The 27,855-nt window shown below is 43.5% G+C and overlaps 1 protein-coding gene across 1 annotated transcript in view; it reads right to left on the bottom strand.

Annotated features, from left to right (window-relative positions):
- The window catches only part of LOC135522059 (activating signal cointegrator 1 complex subunit 3-like), a 162,227-nt gene extending 136,670 nt beyond the window's left edge, over positions 1-25,557 (bottom strand). Inside the window, 9 exon segments of the mRNA XM_064947975.1 lie at positions 259-394; positions 1,084-1,282; positions 15,189-15,306; positions 20,095-20,376; positions 20,378-20,494; positions 20,658-20,851; positions 23,469-23,619; positions 24,791-24,937; positions 25,515-25,557. Coding sequence (XP_064804047.1) covers positions 259-394; positions 1,084-1,282; positions 15,189-15,306; positions 20,095-20,376; positions 20,378-20,494; positions 20,658-20,851; positions 23,469-23,619; positions 24,791-24,880 — 1,287 coding nt within the window. The 5' untranslated portion in view covers positions 24,881-24,937; positions 25,515-25,557.
- Between the last annotated feature and the right edge of the window lie 2,298 nt (positions 25,558-27,855).

The following is a 27,855-nucleotide window of genomic DNA, read 5'->3' as shown; positions in this document are numbered from 1 at the left end:
GAAATGGAAGTAATGAAAGCTATTCATTTTGACCATTAATACAGGTGGGCAGGATTTGAAAATGTCTTCTAGTCTTGTTATAGTCATTGTTTATTTGGATAGAACATGATGGTCTAGGGGTCAAGTGTATAGGGCATAGAGTTGGTATTGGGCAGTACAGGGCTTTATCCCAAAAGGCTCCCTATTCCCTTATCCTACATAGTGCACTACTTTTGGTGTCATTTGTGACGCACCTCTGGTAATCCCCACATACTGTACCTTGGCTCCCCCTACGAAGGCGGAGGTCTTGGTGGCCTCGGCGTAGCAGTCATAGACGTTGGGGTAGCGGATGCGTTCGTACACCCGCTCTCTGCTCAGCACAGGAGACCGCCGTGCTGTCAGCAGGGCCTGCTCTCTGGAGAAACACAACCAGGACAACACACAACCATTAAATCAACCACAACACAGCAATAACACAACCGGGACAGAACACAACAAGACATCCATAAAACCCATTAAAAAATATATAGTATTTCAACACCAAACATCCACATGAAGAGCAGAACAGCCATAGTTACATATGCTTAATGTGCGGTTGGTTGTGATTGGGGATGGATACTAGAGTTGAGAGCTGTTAGACAGGAGAGGTGTGGAGATGTGAGGCTCTGCAGTAATACTATTCTCTGCTAACGTAACGTGGCTTACCTCTCTGCTAATCTCTTCCTTCATACTCTGCCGGATTCGGCCCGGATAAGTTTAATTAAACCGATCACTGCGCCACTTTTTTATCCGCTGAAATTAAACTTTCAGAAAGATCCCTTATTATTTATTTATTTTCAGAAAAAAACGTGACCAGGAGCCGTGTTGTTTTTCTTACAACCTGCAGCCGAGCAGTGATGTGAAATGCAGGAGGGTGTTTCCATATGGAAAGAAGATCACAGGGGGAGATGTAGAAAATGAAGTAAAACAGAGAAGGGAAAATGGAAGAGATGGAAAGAAAAAGAGGCAGAGAGAAAGATGGGAAGAGAAAGAGAGAAGAGAGACATGAGAAGAGAAAGATAGGAAAGGGGAAGAGCTAGATAGAGATCTAGTGTGGTGGTTCACCTCTGAGCTCTCATCTCCTTGGGGTCAAAGTAGAGGTCGGAAGAGGATTCGGTGTCATCCCAACGTCTCTCCCCCCTCTTCCTCTCCCTCTTCTCCTCCCTCCGGTGCATCTTCATCATCTCTTTCTCCTTCCCCGACTGGATGGTCACCTGACAGCCGTACGTGGGCTTGCTGCCCCCCTCTCCTCCACGGCTACCGTCTAAACACAAGAATAACAGAGACATCAGTAAAAGGTTAAACCGACAGAGATGGTCACAAAGAAACAGTTGGTTCATCATTGATACATTCAACGTTTCTATGAGGTGGGCTACTATATTGTCTTGTGTAATTGAGCACCTATAATACGGTAACTAAGTATGGAATACCATGTACAGTACTCTAATACACACTTTTCCACCGCCTATAGTATACACGCCTATATTATAGCTGTAGGTCTCGGTGAAGTCACCACACCATCTACTCTTCAGCTGTGCTGTTTTTCAGACATGGTTGCTAGACTGGTCAATAGTTAATGTGGAGATCCGAGCTGCGATGCAACAGGACTGACAAGTGGCTGTGTGTGTTTCTCCAGACTGCAACAACTATACCTGTTCAGAGTCTGGTAGCCACCAGGAGGAAAGGACCATTTCTAACCTCAGGACCTCAGCATTAATTCATATTGTAACACATGTGTACGTGTGTGTCCTTTACTTAACCCTGCATGGGTAAGGGCCCACAGGAGACCACCAGCTTGTTGTTGAGCAAGGAGAGCGAGCATCACAGGAGCAAAATAAACCCTAACAGCATACAAGTGACGTGAGTCAAATCCAGGAGGACCTAAAATCCCAGGGTGGCCTAGACCCTTACCTTTCTGTGTGTGTGTGTGTGTATATATACACTCTACACTAGGGTTTTATATTTTCCAGAGAATTATCTGGAAAATGTCCAGTATCCCGGTATTCCTGTGGAAACCAGAAGTGCTATTTAAAAGCATATAATCCCAGAGAAAAAAAGACATGATTATACCATTGTAAATGGAGAAATATACACATTTTAATTAGACACGTTTTAATAAACTCAAAGTTCTCTCAAAGTCACCACACTTGTATTGATGTAGCCAAGTTTTAAATGACTATTTTACCCAGGTAATTCATTGGCTTTGTTGTTTTCAGTAGTCCATAGTAGACAAATTCACAAAAAAATGTTTCACTACAATGTCGGAGTCTAGATATCTAGCTTTGAATGTCCTGATCAGTCCTGATGTTCCCAATTGCCCATTTGAGTAAATTCCTACAGCTCCAAAAACTCCCCTCTAACTGGATTGAGTGGGCGGTGTGTGGAATTGGTTTAACACATAGGTGTCAAAAGTGCTTCAAATATAAAACAGTTATAATGTTCCTCGAGTTGTCAGAGTTTAGCATGACGAAAAGTAGCTAACAGCCATGCTCTGTTCTCTCTCATGTCTCGTCATTGAGCAGAGTCACCCAAGAGGAGCTGTTGCTATAGACACAGAAATCCTGAGCCGCCATGAGCAGAGCTCATCCACAGCGAGCGAGTGACAGACAGAGAGGAGCAGTTAAAGGATTTAATAACGAAGGAAGTTATTTCTAATTTCGGGTTTTGGGCAAAAGCAATCGGGCCTGAACGTCGCAGGCATGGGTAGGGCTCGGACAGGGCTCTAGTAAACATCACAGCAAATCATTTGAATTACACGTCCACCAATGGTTGAAGAGCCAGAGAGAGTCAGCTAGTACATGCAGCTTTCTGGGAATCCCTGGCAAAGAAGAGAAGGGTAGAAGTGCAAAGTCTCGCATGGTGAGATGAAATTTGACTTTTTGACAGACAGTGTGTTTCGATATCTATGATGCAACCATACAATAAATGATATGTTGATGGTTTTTCGAGACTGTATTTATGGTGGATTGACTAGAAATACACATGAAAATGGATTTAGAGTAAAATTCCCCTTTAAAAAGGTAGCCTAGGCCTATGAAGCACTTTTGGCCGACTGGTCAAATATTATGAGGTCCAGTGAAAATGACATTTGTTTTAGCCTACGTCAGCATGTTCTCTCCCATTGCAACTGGCTATCGGGGGGATTTGAGAAGGTTATGGGTGTTTTTACTTCATTATAACCTGCTTATTGTGGTGACTGTCACAGGGAACATCAGCTTCTAAATAAACAGGCCACAGCACCATGGATAGCTCAGTTAATCAACTGCCCGCAAATCTGACGAGCAGCCCACCGTGTGGCCGCTTTTGTAATTATAACATCATGAAACAATGGTGCAAATGTAGATTTCCTAAAGCGCGTTTGTGGACACAGTATCTGCTGTTTTGTGATTAGCTACCGTTTATATTTCAGCCTCTGCCAGTACCACGTTAGTGGATATTTGAATGCGAGATGGAGATTGGACATTGTGTATCGTAACGGCATCGAGGTCGTCTGCACATATAGTACGCAATTACATTTTTAGAAGCCATGCAGCCTAAGGGATGTTTCCTATTGGGGACTTTATGAGTGAATATGGTAGGCTGCTAGCATTGACTGGTTTAATGTATGAATGAAGCCAGAGAGTTGATACTGTATATCGCACGTGCATATTTTGTACTTTTGCGTCTCAGCTTATTTACCCTTCTCTTTCTCTGCATATTCTCTCACCAGTTGTGATATGTTGAGGGAATCTTGGGCATGGTGGGCTATGGACATTTTTTGGGCGCTGATCTGTATAGCCTGTAGGTCTACTTGCTCTTTGCAATAGAATGGTAGGAGAACCCATTGCACGCAGCGCTTTGAATTGATGGCGACTTTGTGTAATAGGTTTACGGTAGGCTACAACAAAGCACACAAATCACACACTGAGTGCTGATGATTGATCATGCAGATAACAGAGCAGAGAACGCCGCAGAGAAGCCAGACTTACACATTGCATATCATTTAACAGTTCCATTTCATGTCACGCTGTTAATAGAAATAATGTATTATTATTACCTATTCCTTATCCCTCCCTCCCTTCCTTCCATATCCCTCTCTCCCTCCCTCCCTTCCTTATCCCTCCCTCCCTCCCTTCCTTCCATATCCCTCTCTCCCTCCCTCCCTTCCTTATCCCTCCCTCCCTCCCTTCCTTCCATATCCCTCCCTTCCATATCCCTCCCTTCCCTATCCCTCCCCTTCCCCCTATCCCTCCCTTCCATATCCCTCCCTCCCTCCCATATCCCTCCCTCCCATATCCCTCGCTTCCCTCCCTCCCATATCCCTCCCTTCCATATCCCTCCCATATCCCTCCCTTCCCTCCCCCATCCCTCCCTTCCCTTTTGGTTACTACATAATTCCCTTTCCCATATGTGTTATTTCACAGTTTTGATGTATTTACTATGATTCTACAATGTAGAAAATAGCAACAACAAACACTTTTGACTGGTACTGTATATCACCAGTAGTAGACTACACATTAGCATTAATTCCTAAATGTCTAATCTGCAATGTTTATTTAGTTCCGGTAATTTCCGTTAATACATTCAATATATTATTATTACAGTCATTTACCGTTCTCATTGTCAGAGGACGTGTTTTGCAGAAATCACAACCTGCGCTACACTTGTGAGAAATAGGTTTTTAGTTTATTTATTTCCATTTAAGGTCAATGTATTAATTGTCTCTTTGAAATGTTCCTGTCAATGTTGAGTAAGAACGCGCACCTGAATACATACATATAGAAGTAGGACTAGTCTACCTGGTCTGCGCACAAATGTAGGCCTATAAAATGGGCCCATTTGGGGTTGTCTGACAGTATTTCTGATTGTCTTAATTTACCACCACTAATGAGATGTGGAGCTTCTCAACATAATTTTTATTCACCTCAAACAGCAAGTAAACAAAGTCTGTTTTCAGAATCAATTGAGAATGACAAAAGTTACTGAAAGCATTTGGACAATATTTCCAATTCTCTCCCTTTCTATAACCACTCGGCATGAAAGGGAAAATTGTAATGCTCTGATCCAGTGGAAACGTCATAAACCCCCTGATTACTTATTTTCCCTTTGCATAAATAGCCTACAGCTGTGTCTGTCCCGAGCTCACAGGTGCAGGAAACTCTGGGGCCCCAGAATATGTTATACAATGTCTCAAGGTTTTCTAGCACAAGTTTTAGGGCGACCCAGCTGATGCGTTTCAAGTTTGTTGTAGACAGGCCATGCGTAGCCAATGTGATTTATAGGATATTTATTTTTATCAGGATATTTTCTACCTGCAGGCTGCAATGCTTTTGTGTTAGATTTTGTAGGCTATTTTTACATAGCAATAAAACAGCTACTTTTAGACGGGTATAATTTTCATTTAGATATAATGCAGATTAACCACAGACAATGATTTTGAGATACAAAGACTATTATAAATTAAACTGTTCCACGAAAATCCTAACTGGCATTCAGACTGGTAGAAATGATAAGATAAATTGGCACTCCAACTGCTGGTGCAGTCTATTTCAGGCAACTTCAGGAGCATAATGGCAGAATCTGCGAAGATCAGCAGCAGTGGTGGGAGGGTAGGGAACAAGGTTTTTTTTCTCTGTTTGGGCTAACTTGATCTCTGGCTCCCTCTTGAATCAGTTGTGTCTTATTTAATCAAACAACGTACTCAAAGCATCAGACAAGTTCAGCACATAGTTGATTTTATTAAAATATAGAAACATTTATGTATAGAAAAATACAGATTTAAAATTGTGGACTAATTAATTGTTCAAAAGAAAAAGACTAATCCTGGTCAACCAAGATTATTTTTATTTGGGGACAGCCCTAGTAGAAATGCAGAAAATGAGCTTTGGATACGCCCCCCTCGAAAAAGTTTGAGGGGGGGGGGGTGTCCAAAGCTCATTTTCTGCATTTCTACTAGGGCTGTCCCCAAATAAAAATAAAACAAGTTTGAGGGAGGAAAACCCAGACCCCCCGCTAGGTTACTCCCCCCTTATCAAATCCAAGTTGCACCCCTGCATGCACAGAAAGAGAAACACAAACAAAGTCACACAGACAGACAACTGGAGGCTATTCATGTCAGGTTAACTGACTGGTTCTGGCTGGGACCACCAGTACTGCCCCACCTGCGGCAACTTCGGGGATCACTACTAAACTGGACACACGGTGGGACACACACACGAAAACAAACAACTGTAGGGTTCACATGGCTACTAGACTGGGTAGGTCAACCACAGACGTCTTACCTTCCCCACCCAGCTAGAGACGCTTGGCTACGGTTGCCAGATGTGCTATCGCTGATCTTGACCCGCTAATTAGACTCTTCCTCATTACTACTGCTGCTTTGTTAGTTATGTGCAGAGGTGCAGGTTTAATTAGCAGCTCTACAACAGGGCATGCCTCCAATCACCCCCTAACCCAGGGGTGGGCAATTCCATTCCTCAAGGGCCTGACTGGTGTCATAGTTTTGCCCCAGCTAACACACTTGACTCCAATAATCACCTAATGATGATCTTCAGTTTAGAATGCAATTTGATTACTCAGCTGTGTTTGGTAGGGATGGAGAAAAAGTGTGACACCAAATCAGGCCCAGAGAAATGGAGTTGCCCATCCCTGCCCTTACCCGTCATTCTTTACTGTCTGCTGGGAAAGATAACGTCACACACAGGGCTTACTGTAAGCTAGGGCTGATATAGAGACTGGGGTCAGTGAAGATTCAAGTGTCCTGAAAAAAACACTCCTGGCTGGTGAACCAACAAGCTGTGGGATGGATGAGAAGAGGTCTGCCTGGGAAACCTCTGCTCCATGGGAGAGCAGCAGGGCTTCTGCCTGGCAGGAGGAGAATAGTCCTAGACACTGCTGTGCAGAGGAGACTGGTGGGAGAAGCTATAGGAGAATGGACTCATTATAATTTCTGGAATGAAATAAATGGAAGTCAAGTGATTTCCATGTTTTATACTGTTCCATTAATACAATTTCAGCCATTAGAATGAGCCTGTCCTTCATTAGCTCCTCCAACCAGCCTCCTCTGCTGGTGTGTATTCAGGTAGGTCAACCATTCCCAAAGCTAGAGGTAGAAACGTTAATGAACATAGCTAACATCCTTCCCTATTGTACTTGAAATAATCCTATCTGTTCTACACAATAGTGTGTTCTGTAATGTTGAACCCTGCTGGACAGCAGCATGTCAGTGTGTTGTACATCATGCTCTCCGGTGTCTCACCACCTGCCCAGTCCACTGTCCTACACCCATCTGAGCCCTTATTTCTGTCAGTCCACTGTGCTCCACCCATCTGAGCCCTTACTCAGTCAGTCCACTGTCCTACATCAATCTATAGTGCATTCAGCTAACAGGATTGGTTCGAGTGTGAAATTATCCAATCTCATAGGTGCGTGCAGCCTCCCAGTGGCCACATATGCATTTCTGTTTGTCTCATCTTTCTGTCCTCCCAGAATGAGCAGAGACTGGTCAGTGGTTCTGACACAGTGACACTACTATCACTCCCCCTCCCGGTTTCAGGAAACAGGCCCCTTCCTAATCCCTAATGAAATGCAGTCAACTGACCCACTGGGAGCTGGGGTTAACATGTCTGAATCTGATGGAACAGGGAGGAAATAAGGACTGGACCACTGCACTGTGTACTCAAGTCCCACATTTAGATAAGCTATTTGGAGAATAAAAATGGTGAGAGTAGAAAAACAAGAATGGATATTAATTAATGTATCCATCAATCAATAAATCTTACGTATTTATGTAGCCATGTTTACAGTAACATTTGTCACAAAGTCCTTTACAGTAACACAGCATGAGGAACCACTGAATATGGTTTAATTAGTGAAGTAAATATGTGAAATCCCAACAAGATTGTATAGGTCTTAACAAATTAACCTTTCAGTCTGAGCTAGTGTGTGAAGTAGGCCTTGTCTGTCAAGTAGGAGGACCAGATTTGATCATCCTCCCCTCCCTGTAACACTGGAATGAGAGTAAAAATCATTTAGATGAAAAACTATCTCCCTGTCAGTGCCAGTCCATCCTCCCTCTCGCTCTCTCACTTTCTCCCAGCCCATCAAAACTCAAAAAGGCTTTTTTCATCCAGAATTTTCACCCAGCCCTCTGACGCCCTCTCCACCTTCACGTCCATTTCCATCTCAAAGGCAGCAGCTCTTCTCCTTTCTTTACCCCTACATTTGGGACACGGTCATGACTGTACACCCCCCAGCCCCCCTCTCTTAGCCCCCACTGACACTGTGGTTGTACATCTACACCCCTCCTTTCTCTCCATCTTCCCTTTCATGTGGCTCGCTCACCCGCTCACTCTCTTGATCTGTGTGAGCTCTGTGCTGCTGCGTTCCACATCTATTGGGTTTGCTAGATATGATTGGGGAATTTGCTGCATTCAAATTGAGCTTCTTCCCCCTTGTGGTTACCACTTTCTAAACAAATGTAAACAGATACTGAGCAATTAGCAAAAACATGCTCTAGCATGTCGATAGAGCAGGGGAGTAAACCAACGAGCTCACTCTGGAATAGGATGTGTGAAGTGGTGTGTGTGCGCACGTGCGTGTTAAGGGCCTGTGTGCACACGCCTAATGCATGCATGAATGTGTGTCTACCACGTGAGTGTGTGTCTGTGTGCCTACCACGTGAGTGTGTGTCTGAATGAGAAAGTGGAACTCTTGCAAGCCACGTCTTGTCTCATTTTAATATGTAGAACATGTTCCACAAACAGTTCCATAGTACTGAGAGGGCTGGCTGACGGTGCAGTGCGTGATTCGCTGCCTGACCGTTTGTCTACAGAGATACTAACTAGTTTGTGACCATGTCAGCAATGATTAAGTTTACCCTGAACAGCTCAAATTCCCTCAGTTTTTTTGTTTTACTCAAGAGAGGGTGTGTGTGTGCTTCATTACTCAAACATGATTTAAAGGCCATAAGCTCAGGGAGAGCTTAGAGAAGAGATGAAGAGTCTATTCTTTGTCATAATAATTCTATATATAGAACATATCCATATCCATGAACCTTCCTGGGAAGAAAATCACAGAAGATAAGCATCTCACCATCTACTACCGTCATCAGTAGTGCCAGCTAGCTGAATCACTTGAGTTGGAGTATGCTGCACAGATTTCAATTCTCATTTAGAGATCTGTAAAAACAGCCATCAGGCAGAGTACATTTATTTACCAACATGACGATTAAGGAGTTTGCAATTTGAAAGCTAATCAGCAGTTGACAGACACTCCCACCAAATCCCACTTCTTTGATGGAATGCAGAAAGTGGGAAATTTAATCAGCCTCTTTTAGCCCCTCCTGACCTCTCCACTCTGTCGTCAAGGCAACGTTAATCTCAAAAGCCGTCTGGCAGGCAGGTGAACTTTGACAAGCGAAAAGAGAAGATGAAGCCTATCACCACTTCTCCATGCGTGTAACGTGAATTGTGGATGGATGGAAGGGAAAAAAAGAAAAGAAAACAAACAACCCAGAAAACATCCTCCGTCTCTCTTCTCTGTGGTCCATACATGACAAAGAGCGGAAGAGGCAAGTAATCTAAAGTAGGCCAATCAGCCCTTATACGCTCTAAAGGTTTACCACCAACCACTGCCCCAACAGTGGAAAAGGAAGTTAATACATCAAAGTGATTCAATATTAAAAATGAACTTTTAGTTCACCACACTCAGCTCATTTTTCCAGGGGAAAAGAGAAGAGAAGTGAAGACTTTAGGATGCAGTACGGTCCAGAGATAAAGTATCATGGAACAGAAGTGAGCTTGATGTGAAAAACACAGTGGGCTAGGGGAAGGGCTAACACCTGCAGTTCCAAAATGGTAACGGAAAGAAAACAGATACAGCCTAATATGGTGGAACCGGTTGTTGTTTCTGTCGCACTGCTATGCTTTATTTTTGGCCATGTCGCAGTTGTAAATGAGAACTTGTTCTCAACTGGCCTACCTAGTTAAATAAATAAATAAAATAAATAAATTAAAACTTCCCCTGAGCCAAATTAAGCACTAGATTGTGTCAAAGCTGGTTGAAATGACATCATCACAACCGGATTACGTCATCATTAACGCCGACATTGCAATCAGTTTTGTGCCACTGTGCACAGGCTAGTGATTATCTAGGCTACCTATCCAGTCCAATCAGGTAAGAGACGATTGTGGTGCATCTACCTGCCCAGCATACCTTAGCTTCATTCCCTGGTCAAAACGACCTGGCACTTGATACCAGACCTAGGCTCAGGTACCATAGAACCAACCACAGCTAATTAATGATTTATACTGCTTAATTACACACAGATTGATTAATTAAATACACATACTAATGAAATGCACACAAACCGATAACGATTTACTCTTGAGTTACTAAGTCCAACCCTTTAAACACGTGAGAATTGGCCTATACGAATAGGGCTACGTTGAAATCTTTCTTGCAGAAGAAATATGAAGAGCATATGCATAACCATGGTAGCAACTGAAAGGGAACAGTTTGGAGATTATGAAAATATTACACCAAAGGTGAGGACACAACAGTTAACCTGAAACAAGGCATCATGTGAAAGCTTGTTCTATTGCCAACATGACGAGCTAAGTTCTAAAATATTATTTTACAGTTAGGCTTTCACAATGCAATTCAGGGAAAACAAATCATAATTTTGGTGCACATAAAAATAAGTCATTAAAGTGCATCCAGGTGGGTGTGCCCCAACACATTTTCACAATAGCCAAAGATAGACTCATTCTGTTCAGAACAACCAAGGGTATGATGCCATGTCATCTTATAACTACATCCAACATAGTGATCATAAAAGTTTACATGAGTTGTATAATAATATGGAAATGTGGCTTGCTTGTATGACATCCGTAATAAAGAAATGCTCTGCTTTGTTGACACCACACTCCACAAAGCAAGTCCTTCAGGCTCTAGTTTTATCTTATCTTGATTATTGTCCAGTCATATGGTCAAGTCCTGCAGGCTCTAGTTTTATCTTATCTTGATTATTGTCCAGTCATGTGGTCAAGTCCTGCAGGCTCTAGTTTTATCTTATCTTGATTATTGTCCAGTCATGTGGTCAAGTCCTGCAGGCTCTAGTTTTATCTTATCTTGATTATTGTCCAGTCATATGGTCAAGTCCTGCAGGCTCTAGTTTTATCTTATCTTGATTATTGTCCAGTCATGTGGTCAAGTCCTGCAGGCTCTAGTTTTATCTTATCTTGATTATTGTCCAGTCATATGGTCACATGTCACATGTAAGACAGATGCACACACACACACACGTTACATGTTCGTCTTTTGTATGTAAAGTATTTTTTGTTATGTGTAGGACTCCAGTAAGACTAACCCTATACATCAAAGCTGTATTTATTATAATTCTCAGTATATCACCTTTCAAAATACATTGAGTCATCCTAATGTACAGCATATCGCTCACTCGGACAACAAAAGTGCAAAAGTTGCCCAATTACTGGAAGGGATGGGGGCAACTTCTTGTAGCGTGATGATCCAAAATGGTGTAAAATTATTTTTAGTCCATTTGGTTTGGGTTTTTTCTGTGAGCTCGCTCAATGCGCAGTTTTTCTAGAGATCAGTCTGATCAAACCCTAACTGCGATGTAGTAGGGAGCCAATATTCAACATTGTTTACAGCAGAAAACTTGGTAATTAACTACAATGACCATAATCCATTGTACGCTTACATGTCCGGTCTGTGTATGCTTTTACACATGCTAAATGCACGAGGTATCTACCTTAAAACACATGATCTAAGCGACATAGATTCAGCGGCCATTAAAGAATGCCATAATTACTTTGAAGAACCACTAAAATAGTGATTTTGGCAGACAACATAGGCAGCAGCTCTATAGAGATGAGATGACTTGGAATGAAACGATAAAGTCATCGAATAAAACAAATGTAATATACACAACAACTGAAATATTTAATTAAACTAATGTAATGTGAATAAATGATGCTTAATAAAGTGATAGACACTAAATGGGCAGTCACCACCATCATGGAACTTCTATGTTGATACAGCATTCAACCCACATAACGCATAGTGCATTTATTATTTCATTTTTATCATCGAAACCAAAAACCGTGATTATTTTAAAATAATGTGAAGCAGAGACACAGAGCTCTGACATCATGTACAGCATGTTACTGTACAGCCACTGCATTCCAATTTTGGGGTACGAGTGGAAAGGGCTACAGGTCCAATACAGACTGTTTTTTGGCTCAATATCAAATTATTTCTGGGTAACAATTATTAAGTACCTTACTGTGATTGTTGTTTTCAATGGAAATGGTGGAAGGGAAAAAAATAACCAAAAATAGCTTCTTAGCAAAGTGCAATTTCTCATGCTAGAATTTTGCTAGGACTGTCTGGGAGTTGTCTGAGTGGAGAGGGTAAATCTGAAAACAAGCTGTTATTGGCAGAGAGCTTTGGAACTCATTGGTCTATTAACGCATTTACAATTTCACAGTATTCTCTCTCACACGCAGGTCAATCTCATTTCTGATTGAACTGGGCCTTTAAAAATTAGGTGGTTCATTTACAGTATCACAACCACCGCTGTAAATGTAGGATGTGGGAAATGAATGACTCAAATAGATAACATAAATCTCTTAGGCTACACAAATATATAGAAATGTTCGGAAAAACTAAAATTCCAGCTTTATTTATATATTTTTTCAATTTCTTTGATGCCTGCCTACGATTTGGAACTGACGACAAATTGTCCATCCTTATCCACCCACACACATCTTCAGCTACTCACAGCTTCGTTCACATTTCAAGGGTTAAAAAAAAAAAACTATTAGCCTCCAAGCGAAGAAAACATCTCCAAAAAGAGGAGACAGAAAGCAGGAGAGACGAGGAGTGATACTGCTAGCTCAGCATGGGGTTCAGTGTATGAAAAATAACAGTCAGGCACTGGGCTCACTGTGCTACACAGGGAACAGCTTCAGTGACATGCAGTAGAATCAGTTCCATGCTGTGGGGAAATACAGACTGAAATCACTGACTGAATTCAGCTACAGGCCATGGAGGAAGTAACTTCAATATAAAACAGTCAGTGTACTGTAGGCAAAGCCTGGGAAACAGTGAACTACAGGGGCAACAGACTGAATATGAGCCAGTCAGCTCAGCTCCAAGCAACAGGGGAGAGCAATAGAGAAGACTGAATAATGTAGAGAGGATACTTCACTGAACTACATAGGCTACTGTATGTACAGAAGAAGGAGCAGATCAGCATAGCTAAGTTACAGCAGGGCACATATCCTAGTACATGGGAGAACGCTTCAGCACCAACCAGGTCAGTGTATTCTCTGGTACTAGCCTGGTCCCAGATCCATTTGTGCTGGACACTGATCATAGGAGTTGGCAAGACAGTAGAAACAGATCTAGGACCAGGCTAAGGGAGAATGCCACCCCTCAGTATAATAACAAGTCTACAGTGAACATGTTGTCCCCCACGAATGATGTGGCGCTCCTCCCTGTGTCAATTATTCCAACATATGTTGTGTGGAAAGACATTCAATGTGTAAGTACCAAAATGATATAGGTAATTATGGGAAACTTGTTTCTCATGAGAAGATGTTTACATGTCCAAAACTCCATGACTGTAGCTCAAACGGGGCAGGAGCTATGCTTGTTCGAATGTTGGTTTGGTGCAGGACAAAATGTCTAATTAGCAGAAAAACTAACGGGCAGAGCTTAAAGAAACGTGTTGCTCATGAGGGGATGCATATAATAACACCTCACTCCATGACAGTAGCTCAAACGGGACAGGATATGCTTGTTCAAAGTTTGGAATTTCAGTATATTACTACAGTACCCCCTTGGGCCAATCAGTGTAATTGTGTACATGCCGGATCTCTATGGCAAGATCACCAAAGATTCACCAAATCTGGGCCACTGCTGTCTGAGATATTGCATGTAATGAACATACTAAAGGACGGACACAGAGCTACAGTCCCCTTCCAGATTTCATAGTGGGGACAGTAATACTATACAAGGCATGAGCCAGGTATTTGTCTATAGAGTGAAATCCTACTTTGCTACATTTTCTCTGATTTGTGAGAAGTAGTGGAAGGCAAGAGGGGCAAAAAGAGAGTGACTGGTCTAGTGCTGGAGATGACTATCTTGGACTTAAATGGATCATGGTGCATTACCTCCCCCAACCCCCGACCCTCCTCCCCCGACCTCCTCCCCAAAAACCTAGAGAAATAATGAAGGACTGAGCTAAGCTTAATAGGCTATCTTTAGGTAATAGCTTTTCAGTGTATTGAGCCGTTTGACAATCATGCAGAAAATGAGAGCAATACCCAGCTCCAAAACAGACCTGAGGGGTAGGTGATGGGAACAAAGAAATGAGAGAACGATGAGGGAGGGAGTGAGGGAGTGAGGGGGGGGCTGATATAGAACAGAAAATAAGGTGGAAAGTTTAACCTTTGAATAGCCTTTTCACAGTTACGTGAAATGTACATAAAATTAACACATTTTTCATCTTGAATAGCAGTAGGGGAGTATTTGTAATTGTATTCCTTAGTAAGCTACAGCTTTACCAACCTTCACCCATGACAAAGAGACAGGGACACTGTGCATTTCATACTGTACCTCTCTGTACTAGAGTACTAGACACCATCAAAGATTTGCAGAGTCTAATATTGATTTGTACATCAAACCCTCATATAGATCTTTAAGGGTTGTTGGAGCTGGACTGTGCCATTTGTGTTGCAGGGATTAACATCGAAACATGGACCAGTTGTTAAAGGTCATGACCCTGCTGAGAAATGCATAGCCAAGAGTCGACCTTAGTGACCCTATCATATATCACCCTCTCCTTCCCTTGAGAAGACCCTGACAATGATGAAGGTTGGGGATAAATAAGTATAAAACATTTAAATAAAAAACATATTAAATAAATATTAAAAGTATTAAAAGTGGTCCTCCAAATCCGGGGTAGTGACAGGCAAAATATTTATTTATTTAAAAAAAAAAAAAAAATTGTCTAGGTAGGTAGACTGAATTTCAAACCAATTATCTACAGTTTAATTCATCAACGATACTCTACCCCACTGCTCTCCGAGAGTGTGGATCTCTGGTTTCTATGGAGATGACCTGGATGCCTCTGGTGCAGGGGGTGGGGTCTGACTCACCTGGTGGGTAGTTGATCGTGTCTGCAGGGATGGAAAGGAGAGAGTCCACGATGGAAGACCTTCTCTGGAGGAGAACAGAGATCATCTCAAATCCCTCTGGGCCCAGCAGTTCAAACAGCTGGATGAGAGCGAGAGAGAGATTCAAAGAGCAAGATAGAGGAGCAGAGAGAGAGGGGGGAGATGAAGAGAGATATGAGAGAGAGAGAGACATGGTGTGCTTAAGCCAAAAACACTAAAGCAGTAAACAAACACATCCTATGGTTCAACCTCCATCCTCCCTCCAAACACATGCTTGCAGTGCCAAGAATGAACACCTGGTGATTACCATGCCCAAAGTAAGTCTGGGCCTGAGACAGAATAATGTTGTGCCGCTTAGCCCCCCAAACACAGCCACCTGGCACTTAGCTGGCTGGGGACTGCAAAACAACAGTAAACCTGACTGGGAGGGAAGCGATCACTGAGCTAGGAGCTGGCTAGCACAGGAGAGAAACATACAGTATTAACCATAGGGGATGGAAATGCTGTGTGCAACAGACACAATGAGTATGTTTACATGCACACTAATATACAGTGTACAAAACATTAGAAAAAAATAATGTATTTTTTTAAACAATCTTTATTTAACTAGGCAAGTCAGTTAAGAACAAATTATTATTTACAATGACAGCCTAAAGGTTTAAGTGCCTTTGAACGGGGTATGGTAGTAGATGCCAGGCGCACCAGTTTGAGTATGTCAAGAACTGCAATGCTGCTGGGTTTTTCACGCTCAACCGTTTCCTGTGTGTATCAAGTAAGGTCCACCACCCAAAGGACATCCAGCCAACTTGACAACTGTGGGAAGCATTGGAGTCAACATGGGCCAACATCCCTGTGGAATGCTTTCGACACCTTAGAGTCCATGCCCTGATGAATTGAGGCTGTTCTGAGGGCAAAAGGGGGTGCAACTCAATATTAGGAAGGTGTTCCTATTGTTTAGTGAACCCAGTGTAATATATTAAAACTGATTATGGCAGGATGCAGATTATGCAAGTCATATAAACACTTTACTCTGCTTATCTTAAATCAGCGTAAAGTCTATATCAAAGTAAGCATCCACCGAATAAAACACCTAGTTTTCTAAGCAATCTGGAATTATTAGGACACAGTTTAATCTGTGTTCCAGCGGTGTAATTGATCTGCACATTTACCAGCACATGCAACTTAGAATTAATTTTCACATACAAACTTTATGTCCAAACTCAAATGTGGCTTCATAAAAATAACATGATCGTTGTGGTAGAACGTTTATTTTGATTGCCGATTTTCGGTATTTATTTAAGTCCCATCAGGAAGACTGACTTCAGATGTGTCCATATAAACATGATTATAAGGGAAATCGTTTATGTGCATGTAACCGTACTCAATGAGACAACATCAAAACCCACATAGTACCTGACATTAGAAGATATGAGCAGTCTTGAATATATTCAGAATGTTTTATCCTGCATTAATTTTTTTAGAAATAATAAAATATAATACAAAACTGATCATTCAATCCATGCTTTTCAGTTTGCAGATGGATAAATGGATGGTTGGATGGAAAGAGAGACTTTGCTCTTTTGCTTTTCCTCATCCTCTGGGGACTTGGTTAGCCACCGTGGTAGGGGAGCCAAACAACAGACGCACTTTGATGATGGCAGGTGACAGGTCACCCGCCCTCCTTTGTGAAGGGTAGTCTTTGTTTCTGTGTGCTGGGTCTTTGTTTTATTCTGTCTCCAAAGTCCTTTCCCTCTCAGTGACTGGAGGGTTGTTCCATGTTGTTTCAGAAAGCAATGACACCCACAATCTCAGATTGTTCCAAAATCATTTCTGTAGTTAGAAACATAAGATTGGCATTGGGGGGGGGGGGGCTTTTGACAAATGCTTTGGAATCCGCATGTCTTACTCATTGTCTGAATTTTTTTAGGTCCAAATCGGATGTTATGTACTATATTTAATGAATTTGGGTGCAATCAATTAGCTTAATTTCTCAGAAATCAAATTATATTTGAACAAAATAATGGTGCAGGGTCTCCATCGCGCTCTAGTGACTCCTTGTGGTGGGCAGGGTGCATGCACGCTGACTGCTGTCGTTAGCTGTATGGTGTTTCCTCAGACACATTGGTGTGGCTGGCTTCAGGGTTAAGCGAGCAGTGTCAAGAAGCAGTTTGACTTGGCAGGGTCGTGTTTCAGAGGAGGATTTGCTCTCAACCGTCGCCTTTCCCGAGTCCGTACGGGAGTTTCAGCGATGGCACAAGACTAACTACCAATTGGATGTCACAAAATTATCTGTAAACTTCTGTTTCTTACTACAGAAATGATTTCAGAACAATCTGAGGTGGTGGGTGTTGAAATCCTTGTGCTTTTTGAGGTGGAATGACCCCGGGACTGTGTTGTTATTGTTGTTCTGTTTTTCACCTGCTGCCCAGAGAAAATAGTTTTTTTTATGGGCACTCATGAATTCTGTCCTTGAAGTTCATTGGATCCTCTCAGCCTAGAAGGAAAGGTGAGGAGGACAGAGGAGTCCACTGGGAGTGAGAGACAGTTTTCCCCTCAGAAGGAAGGAGCTCACAGACCTAACCACCCTGAAGGCTTTTTTTTTTTTTTTTTTTTTTTTTTTTTTTTACCTTTAAGCCTGGATGAGGTTGATATATTAGGTGAACTGTGAACCATAGATTGTTCTAGAAAACGCATAGGCACAACAAGCTTTCAGGAAGACAGGCAACTATTAGTGACCACATAGATCACTAGTTATAATACAAATGTTGCATGAGACTGCCATACAAGCAGCACACCCGCATACAGTATGTCTTAGCGCAGTCAAAACTAGGAATATAATTACTCATCAAGTCTATATCCTGGTGCTTTAATGGAGCTACAGCTTATTTCACAATCACCAAAAATGTACCTTTAAAGCCAAACTCTCTTTCTCAAGCCACTGCTATTGCAGCAAATGTCATCATTCCAGGGGTACAAATGAGAGGTAATAAAATAAAATAAAAAGCGGGGGTTTATCCTCTGTCACATGTAATGGTACAGACCCTTTAAACATTGCTGTTGAATTTGGAGTCACTCGCAGAGAGGTGCGTGGAGTGCACACACACAAAGGGCACTCCACATCTAAAGATGTCAGTAGGAGAGTTGGCTTCCAAATGTCAGCTACGTGAAGAACATTAGAAGAGAATGTAGACTCAGGTATTAGTAAAACCTACACTGTCTGCCGTGTAGAGAAGGAAAGAGAAAGGGAGGGAGAATGACTCAAGAGGACAGAATGAGACACTGTTCATCTAATTCAGGAGTGAAAGTTATGGATGAAATCTCATTGTCAGAGGTCTCAGCATGTGGCCTACAGGAAGGAGCGCGCGGTGGGCCTACAGGAAGGAGCGCGCGGTGGGCCTACAGGAAGGAGCGCGCGGTGGGCCTACAGGAAGGAGCGCGGTGGGCCTACAGGAAGGAGCGCGCGGTGGGTACAGGAAGGGCCGGTGGGCCTACAGGAAGGAGCGCGCGGTGGGCCTACAGGAAGGAGCGCGCGGTGGGCCTACAGGAAGGAGCGCGCGGTGGGCCTACAGGAAGGAGCGCGCGGTGGGCCTACAGGAAGGAGCGCGCGGTGGGCCTACAGGAAGGAGCGCGCGGTGGCCTACTGGAGCGCGCGGTGGCCTACTGGAGCGCGCGGTGGCCTACAGGAGAGCGCGGTGGCCTACTGGAGCGCGCGGTGGCCTACTGGAGCGCGCGGTGGCCCACTGGAGCGCGCGGTGGCCCACTGGAGCGCGCGGTGGCCTACAGAGGGCACTCTAACCCTGATCTTTAACTGCTAACACACACGCATCCAGACACACACCTCATTCAGACTAGATGCTGGATAGGGTGGTAGAGGAGAACAAGCAGAACAGAGAGCCACTAATAAATTATATGAATTAAGGTGTGTGGCGACCTTGTGTTTTTGTGGGCTGCAGGGGCGCGAGGGAGAGAGAGAGAACGACTCTAAATTAAGGACATGTATAAGAGATGGGAGCTCTGCCCAGAGCCTCATCAATTCATCCTATCCTCTCCTCTGTCACAACCTGGCATCTCTCCCTCCCCCTCGCTCTCACTCTGTAAGTGTGTTATTTTCTTGTGGAAGAAGTGAACAACATGTCCCAATAACACCATGGTTCAGCACAGACTAAGTGCTGCCTTAATTGCCTGTTGTTGCCCAGTACTTCTAGCCCAGTTCTTCTAGCTAGTCTTGATTCATTGGTAACTGCGCAAATCCTTTCCACATACACTAAACCCAAGGTCTTTCCACCCTCTAAAAACCTGAGAGAATCTCAGACATTAAACTTTGAACCTGAACACTTTCACTTATTGTGTGGCATACAATACCGCTGGCTTTATCCTGGTGTGCATGTCAGGCATACTGCAGCCTTTATCCTGGTGTGCATGTCAGGCATACTGCAGCCTTTATCCTGGTGTGCATGTCAGGCATACTGCAACTTTTATCCTGGTGTGCATGTCAGGCATACTGCAGCCTTTATCCTGGTGTGCATGTCAGGCATACTGCAGCCTTTATTCTGGTGTGCATGTCAGACATACTGCAGCCTTCCTTAGGTGATGGGGCCTCCCTGGAGAAGCAGTAAGATCTTCCTCCTCTCCTACAATGTTAAGGTCAGCTCTCCAGAGCTCTCCAAACGTCATCTTTAGCATGAGACACGCACCACGTCAACCTCACACACCCTGAGCTAAAGGCCAAGGTTGACCTGCTGTGGAGACGAGGTCCAGAGTGGATATGGTCTGACCTGGGGTTTAAACCCCCAGAGGCCAGCTGGCTAAGTTCAAGGAATAACTAAGGTTTGGGTCGGCACAATAGTGTGAAAAAGGTAAAGGTGGTGTTTGAGAGGGTGCTGCTCACCTCATTCTGCAGCTCGTCATCACTCTTGGTGGAGGCCAGCATCTCAAACAGGGAGGTGCACAGTTCCTCAGGGCTGGAGGAGATCATGTTGCCTCCGTTCAGGTACTTCTCCACCTCCCCTCTCAGGATGGTCCCATCCCCAGAGCTCTGAGCCCCTCCCGGGCTTTGCCTGCCTCCATCCGCCTCTCCCCCATTACTCCTGCGACCTTGGTGGTTGTTGAGGAAGCTGTGGAAGTCCAGGCCTCCACCAGGGGTCTCGTCCTCAGGGTCCCCCCGCCCAGGGCAGGGCCTCCTGGGGGTCCAGAGTGTAACAGTCATAGGAGAAGGTGATGTTGCGTCCGAAGGCCGAGCCGCGCTGAGGGGCGCGACAGGAGCTCTGGGAACGAACAAACTCCTCCACCTGTAAAACATGAATAAATAAATAAATAAAGGCATAAATTATAAGGAAAATATGATGGTAGAATAATAAAATACTAGGAAGAAAATGTATAAACCAAAAAGTAACTTTTTTCATATTGTATTTTAAGTAGACCTATATATAGTTAGTATTACAGTTGTCCCACCTGGGACTCTCCCAGAGGGGCCACAGCCCGGGACACAGCAGCACAGGAGGCGTCGGCTGCCGAGGAGGGGAAGGGCCCAAACATCTGCTTGATGGCCCTCGTCTCCTCGTGACCCACATGGTCCTTGTTGTGGAACGTCTCAAACAGGAAGACAGCAGCACTCTCAATGGTGTCCTGGCCATGCTCTGTCCCCACTGCCAGAGACATGGGGAAACAAGAAGATATTTAGTTAGCTAGATACCATCATCATTTATTATTCGGCCAGTTTCTTCAGTCCCACTCTTCAACCGAGGCAATATGGCCTGCCATCAGCATCACAAATATGCTGACACTGATGATGATCATCAATGTGATTATCAGAAAACCCACTACCATTACAATTAGTGATACCTAGCTGGCTAGTGGCTACAGCAATGTAACATTTCTTGCTGCACTGCTGTATGTTCCAAGCAGTAAAACGCTAGCATTGTCTAGCACTGCTCCTCAGAGAAATGAAAGACGGAAAAGAGCACTTTCTAAAAGACACGTGTCCTCTCTCCGTAGCTCATTTAGAGGGAATCGGGACTAATTGTCCAAAAGAGAAGAGAGGGAAAGCGAGGGGAGAAAGAGAGCGAGCGAGCGAAAGATAAAGGGTCATACTTAGAGGCAGAGATACAGATGAAAAGGATTTAAGCCAATTAAAATGGCCTAAAAGCATCTCACTCTCCACTGTGTGTGTCAGGGCACGATGGATGTTTTTCATCTTCATTCTCAGTGGGATCTGGAGATTTACTTTATTCTCTACGCTCTAGGTAGAGACAGGCTAAGGGCACATTAAAAGGACAAAAATTGCATGGTCAAGAACCTTTCAAAAATATCCCAAACACATGTTTATTATCGCGGAAGGCTCTCTAGACTTTCAATGATGAATACAAAAAAATAGAGTAGTGGCGAACAGAAAGAAAATAAATTGAACAAAATTGGCTTTTTTTCTCATAAAAATGCACTTTTATCACAGGGTTTCAAGGAGGTAGGTAGGCAGGCCATAATGCTTCTCTTGGCGAGCTCTTACACAGCATTTCAAAGTACATATCCTGACTGTACAACATGGTTTCAGTGACCTACTGCATGTCTCCATTGTTAGAATGTACTGTACACTTATTTTCTGACAACATACTGACATTCTCCACTAAAACACCTCGGCTAAGGAACCAGCATCAATCTCTACACTATATTATGCATCTTTCAGAGATTCTGGCCCTGGCCTGATTCTCTGTTGAAAGGCTCTTGTATGACACCCCCAGGTAGTCAGCCCCTACTAGCTATCCTGAGCTCTTGATCCCCCACATATATGTAGCTGCTGTTAAAACCCCAGGCTTGTTCTTAATTTGTCTTCCCTCGATTCCTTGTGTCCTCTCTCCTCATCACCTTCTCAAAACACATCCTCTGGGGCCTCCTGAGTGGCGCAGTGGTCTAGGGCACTGCATCGCAGTGCCACCAGAGACCCTGGGTCCGAGCCCAGGCTCTGTCGCAGCCGGCCGCGACCAGGAGGTCCATGGGGCGACGCACAATTGGCCTAGCGTCATCTGGGTTACGGAGGGTTTGGCCGGTAGCGAAATCCTTGTCTCATCGCTCACTAGTGACTCCTGTGGCAGGGCGAGCACAGTGCACGCTAACTAGGTCGCCAGGTTTCCTCCTACACATTGGTGCGGCTGGCTTCTGGGTTGGATGCGCGATGTGTTAAAAAGCAGTGCGGCTTAGTTGGGTTGTGTTTCGGAGGATGCATGGCTTTCGACCTTCGACTCTCCCGAGCCCGTACGGGAGTTGTAGCAATGAGACAAGATAGTAACTACTAACAATTGGATAATACAAAATTGGGGGAAAAGGGGGTAAGATTCACACACAAAAACAATAATAAATAAATACATTTTAAAAACACGTTCCTCTAATGCGTTTTGAGAAGGTGAGGAGGGGACGTGAGGAATCGAGGAGAGAAATTGAGGGAGCCTCAAAAGATGCCTTCTCGTGTGTCCTGCAGGGCCTCAGTCTCTTCCTGTACACTACAGAGGTGCTCCGCCCGGGGGTTAGGGGGACAGAGGGGTGTGTGTGTGTGTGTGAGAGAGATTCCCCCCCCCCATCCCCCAACAGGCAGTATCAGAATAGTAATAAGAGCAGTAGGAGTTGGCCGTGTGTTGCACCACTGTACGACTTCTGGAGGAGTTGTGGGGGATTTGCATCTAATCTAATTATAAGTCATATCAGGAAATCTGAATGCCGTTGTGGGGCGGTCCCTGCGGTTCCTTTTTGTGGAGCAAGCTCTCCCTAGGAGGTTGAATCCCAACAGTGGAGGGGAGGCTCAGTGCTTTGTCTTCAGGCTAAAAACTAGAGGACGATTGCACATTTTGACAGAGAGGAAATATAATATATTTAAGTGCGGCCCTTCGGACCTCGGTGAAGACCAAATGCGGCCCCCGAGGATAAATTAGTTTGACACCCCTGGCTTAGTGCATATCATCCAAGCCAATGAGGTGATTACCTATCACCTATCAGTGTTTAACCTATATTAATTTAGTGGTGGCGCCCCATGGAATGGACAACCCCATGATTCAGCCCATTTAAAGCCGCCATGCAACATAAGCTGGTCTAAAGGTTATAATTCTTTAAAAGGGAAAATTTCATTTCAGATGGTGTCTACAAAACAACAACTGTCTTTGCCACTGCTTGGAATAGTCCTAGGGAAAACACTGTCTATTCACCCTCACAGATAACATAACATTAAAATGGTGCTCTATGACTGAAAGTGCATCCCTGCCAGTCAAGCGAGTTGATTACCTATCTGCTTGGCAGCCTGTAGGATGCTCTTCAGCTCCTGTGCTGCAGCCTGCTGCTCTGCCTTCTCCAGGTGCTGAGTGAAGAACTGGACTATCTTCTGCCATGTCAGGCCCTCTCTGGAGAACAGCTCCTGCCTCTTCAGACGCTTGGTCTAACATACGACAGACAGCAAGGGGATAAAGTTACAGATGTATCATGAAACTACATAGATATTGGATGCACAGTGACCTCTCTCTGCATATACCTCTATATCACACAAACACACAGCAGAGGGTAATTCTAAGTCCTTTTCATAACTCAAAGACATAGTGGAGCAGCATATGCTAAGTTCCTTGCATAGCGAGCGACTTTGAAATAAGCCTTTCCTTTAGCATTGGGTATTAATGGTCATCAGGTCAGGGGGTTCAGTGCAAGGAGGGCCGGCAGCAGTATTAACACCATGCCTTTATTACAATCAGCACTTCCATGTCCTCTGGAACTAAAGAATTTTAACTGATAATCTCCCAGCGACCCTCATTAGTCCCTCTTTTCCCTCAAGCAGCAGTTTTCACACTGTGAAGGATTTAGCACTGGGAGAACAGGGCAAGAGGTGGTGGTCTGAGGACCAGGCCCAATTTCCTCCTAAGCAGAGTATCTCAATACACACCAACAACTTAACAAGCCCCCGATCAGAATGAGAGAGGAGAAAATAGCGGAATAGAGGCGGAGGCAAAGATTAGAATATAGTGGGAAATGGGAGAGAGAGGGCAGATTAAAGAAGATAACAGGAAAAGAGAGGTAGCATGGTAAATGGGAGAAAGCTGGAGAAAGCAATATCAAGGAGGGAAGTGAGTGAAAAAAAACACTACAAGTAGCCTGTGTTCACAACAGTCCAAAGCATCCTCATCAATTAGCTTAATTCACATACGTAATCAGCTCCACCTCCCTCTTATAATAAAGCAGGGTGGTGAATTTCTAGGGACCTCAAGATGCGATATCACAATACTACGGTGCCAATATGATATGTATTGTGAATCGATACTGTGATTTTATCACGATTCAATGTTACAAATTTATTTCTCACCCAATGTCTTCTGCAGAGGTTCAAGAGAGAGCAATGAGAAAACGAGTTTTGATCATGGGCATAAGTGATGAAAACAAATTGGCTCCATATTTAAAAAGAAGATAGATAAGCTTTGAATGAAAAACACTGGAGTTTTGGTGCTGGCACAGCCGGACTAGGGATAAAATAACATTGTGATATTGTTAAATTGCCATAGTGTCCATTCACAAAGGTTAGTCAGATATGGTCTATAATGTAACTTGCTTTGGGTTAGCCTTACCTTCAGATCATATACTTCTTCAGTGAAGTCTTCCTGCTTGCTGACAGTAGAGAAGGAGCGCAGGGCGCCGGTGAGCCGGGGTGGAGACATTGGTTGCCTACCACTCTGTGGTCCATAAGATTCTATCAAACACAGTATATTTCTGATCTGAAAGTTCAAAAAAATATTCCCATTTATGGTATAAAATCAAATAGCGGAGTAAACAAAACAATACATTTTCCCTCACCACCAACAAAGAGACTTGATTTGTTTTCAATTGGAAGATAAGGTTACGTAGATGCTGTCATAACTGAAGAGTTGGGTAAACAATTTAGGTAACGTAGCTAAATGCTTGGTCTGACAGCCTGTCAACTCCATTGACAACTAGCTAACGTTATCTAACTCTGGCTAGCATCATAAATTAGTTAGCTAGCTCAGCTGACAATGCAGGTCGTGGCTAACAATAATACAGCCACTTGCCAAAACGAGTCTTTGAAAGAAATGCTGTAATTTCAATGTCAACAACGTGACTTTGTAGACATGAATAGAATAGTTAACATGAGCTAACTAGCTAGCTTAGCACAGTTGAAGGGAGACCAAATGGAGAGACTTGCGTTAGCTAACAGCTAACGTTAGCTGCTCAATTTAACACGTCTCCCGATACAATGCAATGACCACAAATGCAGGACAGTGTGGTACTTGTCATCATAATAATACGAACAAAGAGTGTATGGATAAATTGTACCTGTACTCGTAACGACAGCAAGGACTTAATACTCACGTTTCTACACTTTCAGAAGCGTTTACGTCAGATGGTCCGTCAAAGGTGGAGTAGTGGGTATTGTAGTACATTTATGGATACTTGTAGGCCTGTAGACATGGAAAGGACTACAATATCCATATTAATCGATACAAGAAGCAAGGCATCAGTAATCGATTTGTAAGAGAGAAATCAGCGAACGACAGGTATTTATGACAATTATATTTGCCTACAGTATCATCAAAGATACTGATAACTAACTCCTTTAATTTGCAAAAATATTATTTTTACAGGTATATTTTTAGGGGGTATGAAACGGGTCCCTTCGTGGAAAGGTTTGTGAACCCCTGGAGTAGGGGAATAATAGAAGAATGTAATTACAGCTTTCCAGCTATGAGTTTATTAATTAGTGATGATAACTCGTCTGTGGGTCAAAGGTTGGCCCATAAGCCGCGTTCAGGTGCTAGTCAGAACTAGGAAACTCTGACATTTCTGACTTGCTGACTGGTTGTAGGAAAAGTTTCCTTGTTCCAGCTAGCAAAATGACCTCTGTGGTAAACACAGATTTAGGAGATCCCTATACGCTTTGTTCTATGAGAAATATTCATCAGCTAACGAAACTTTTGTGCATTTTGAATAATTTACCGTATGTAATCAAAACAAGCACATAAGGCTTCATAATTCATAAAGTTAATGTTAATTGCGTGACATAATCATTTTATTTATTTATTTCACCTTTATTTAACCAGGTAGGCTAGTTGAGAACAAGTTCTCATTTGCAACTGGGACCTGGCCAAGATAAAGCGTAGCAATTCGACACATACAACAACACAGAGTTACACATGGAATAAACAAAACATGCAGTCAATAATACAGTAGAACAAAAGAAAACAAAAAGTCTATGTACTGTGAGTGCAAATGAGGTAAGTTAAGGAAATAAATAGGCCATGGTGGCGAAGTAATTATAATATAGCAATTAAACACTGGAATGGTAGATCGGCAGAAGATGAATGTGCAGGTAGAGATACTGGGGTGCAAAGGAGCAAAATAAATAAATAAATACCAGTATGGGGATGAGGTAGGTAGATAGATGGGCTGTTTACAGATAGGCTAAGTACAGGTGTAGTGATCTGTTCTGCTCTGACATCTGGTGCTTAAAGCTAGTGAGGGAGATGTGAGTCTCCAGCTTCAGAGATTTTTGCAATTCGTTCCAGTCATGGGAAGCAGAGAACTGGAAGGAAAGACGACCAAAGGAGGAATTGGCTTTGGGGGTGAACAGTGAGATATACCTGCTGGAGCGCGTGCTACGAGTGGGTGCTGATATGGTGACCAGTGAGCTGAGATAAGGCAGGGCTTTACCTAGCAGACACTTGTAGATAACCTGTAGCCAGTGGGTTTGCCAACCAACGAGAGTGTACAGGTCCCAATGGTGGGTAGTGTATGGGGCTTTCGTGACAAAACGGATGGCACTGTGATAGACTGCATCCAGTTTGTTGAGTAGAGTGTTGGAGGCTATTTTATAGATGACATCACCAAAGTCGAGGATCGGTAGGATGGTCAGTTTTACGAGGGTATGTTTGGCAGCATGAGTGAAGGATTCTTTGTTGCGATATAGGAAGCCGATTCTAGATTTAATTTTGGATTAGAGTGTCTAACCAAACACCCGGGTATTTGTAGTTGTCCACATATTCTAAGTTAGAGCCGTCCAGAGTAGTGATGCTGGACGGGCGGGCAGGTGCAGGCAGCGATCGGTTGAAGAGCATGCATTTAGTTTTACTTCAATCTCATAGAACAAAACGTATAAAATCACCTAAACCGGTGTTAAAGATATTCTCCTGTACTTGTGTATACTTTTTAGCCAGTAGTTCTGAAAGTAGTGTCCACGAGCCAAAGTGGTCCCTGAAAATTGTGTACTATGTCACAAACGTGCAGATATGTGCACCACTTCATTACTCTCTCTTTCGCTCTACTGTGCGTGCCACTTGCTAGATGTCACTCAAATGGTGAAGGGCTGAAACTCAAATTGCTAAGGGGCTGGCTCACGTAGGGGTAAATGTAGGGAAAATGGCGTCACACAGCTTCCAGAAAAAAGTTGTTTTCAAACTAGGGATTCCGTGGCTAATTGAGATAAAACAGTAATTCTGCTCAAAGATTAGGACTACAAGCTGGTGAGCTCTATTAAGGCCCAGCAGTAGGCTACTTATACAGTTAAATGGGATACATTCCAAACTGCTCATAATTCTGCTCATAAATTCCCCCATACTTGGTTTGAACCCTGGCGGGACATAGGCCTACTTCGAAGTGAGTTCAATGGAGATAACAAACA

This window comes from Oncorhynchus masou, chromosome 30 (assembly GCF_036934945.1).
Source record: "Oncorhynchus masou masou isolate Uvic2021 chromosome 30, UVic_Omas_1.1, whole genome shotgun sequence".
Lineage (NCBI taxonomy): Eukaryota > Metazoa > Chordata > Actinopteri > Salmoniformes > Salmonidae > Oncorhynchus > Oncorhynchus masou.
The sequence above is the reverse complement of the archived record's forward strand: the minus strand, read 5'-3'. Positions and strand labels throughout refer to the sequence as shown.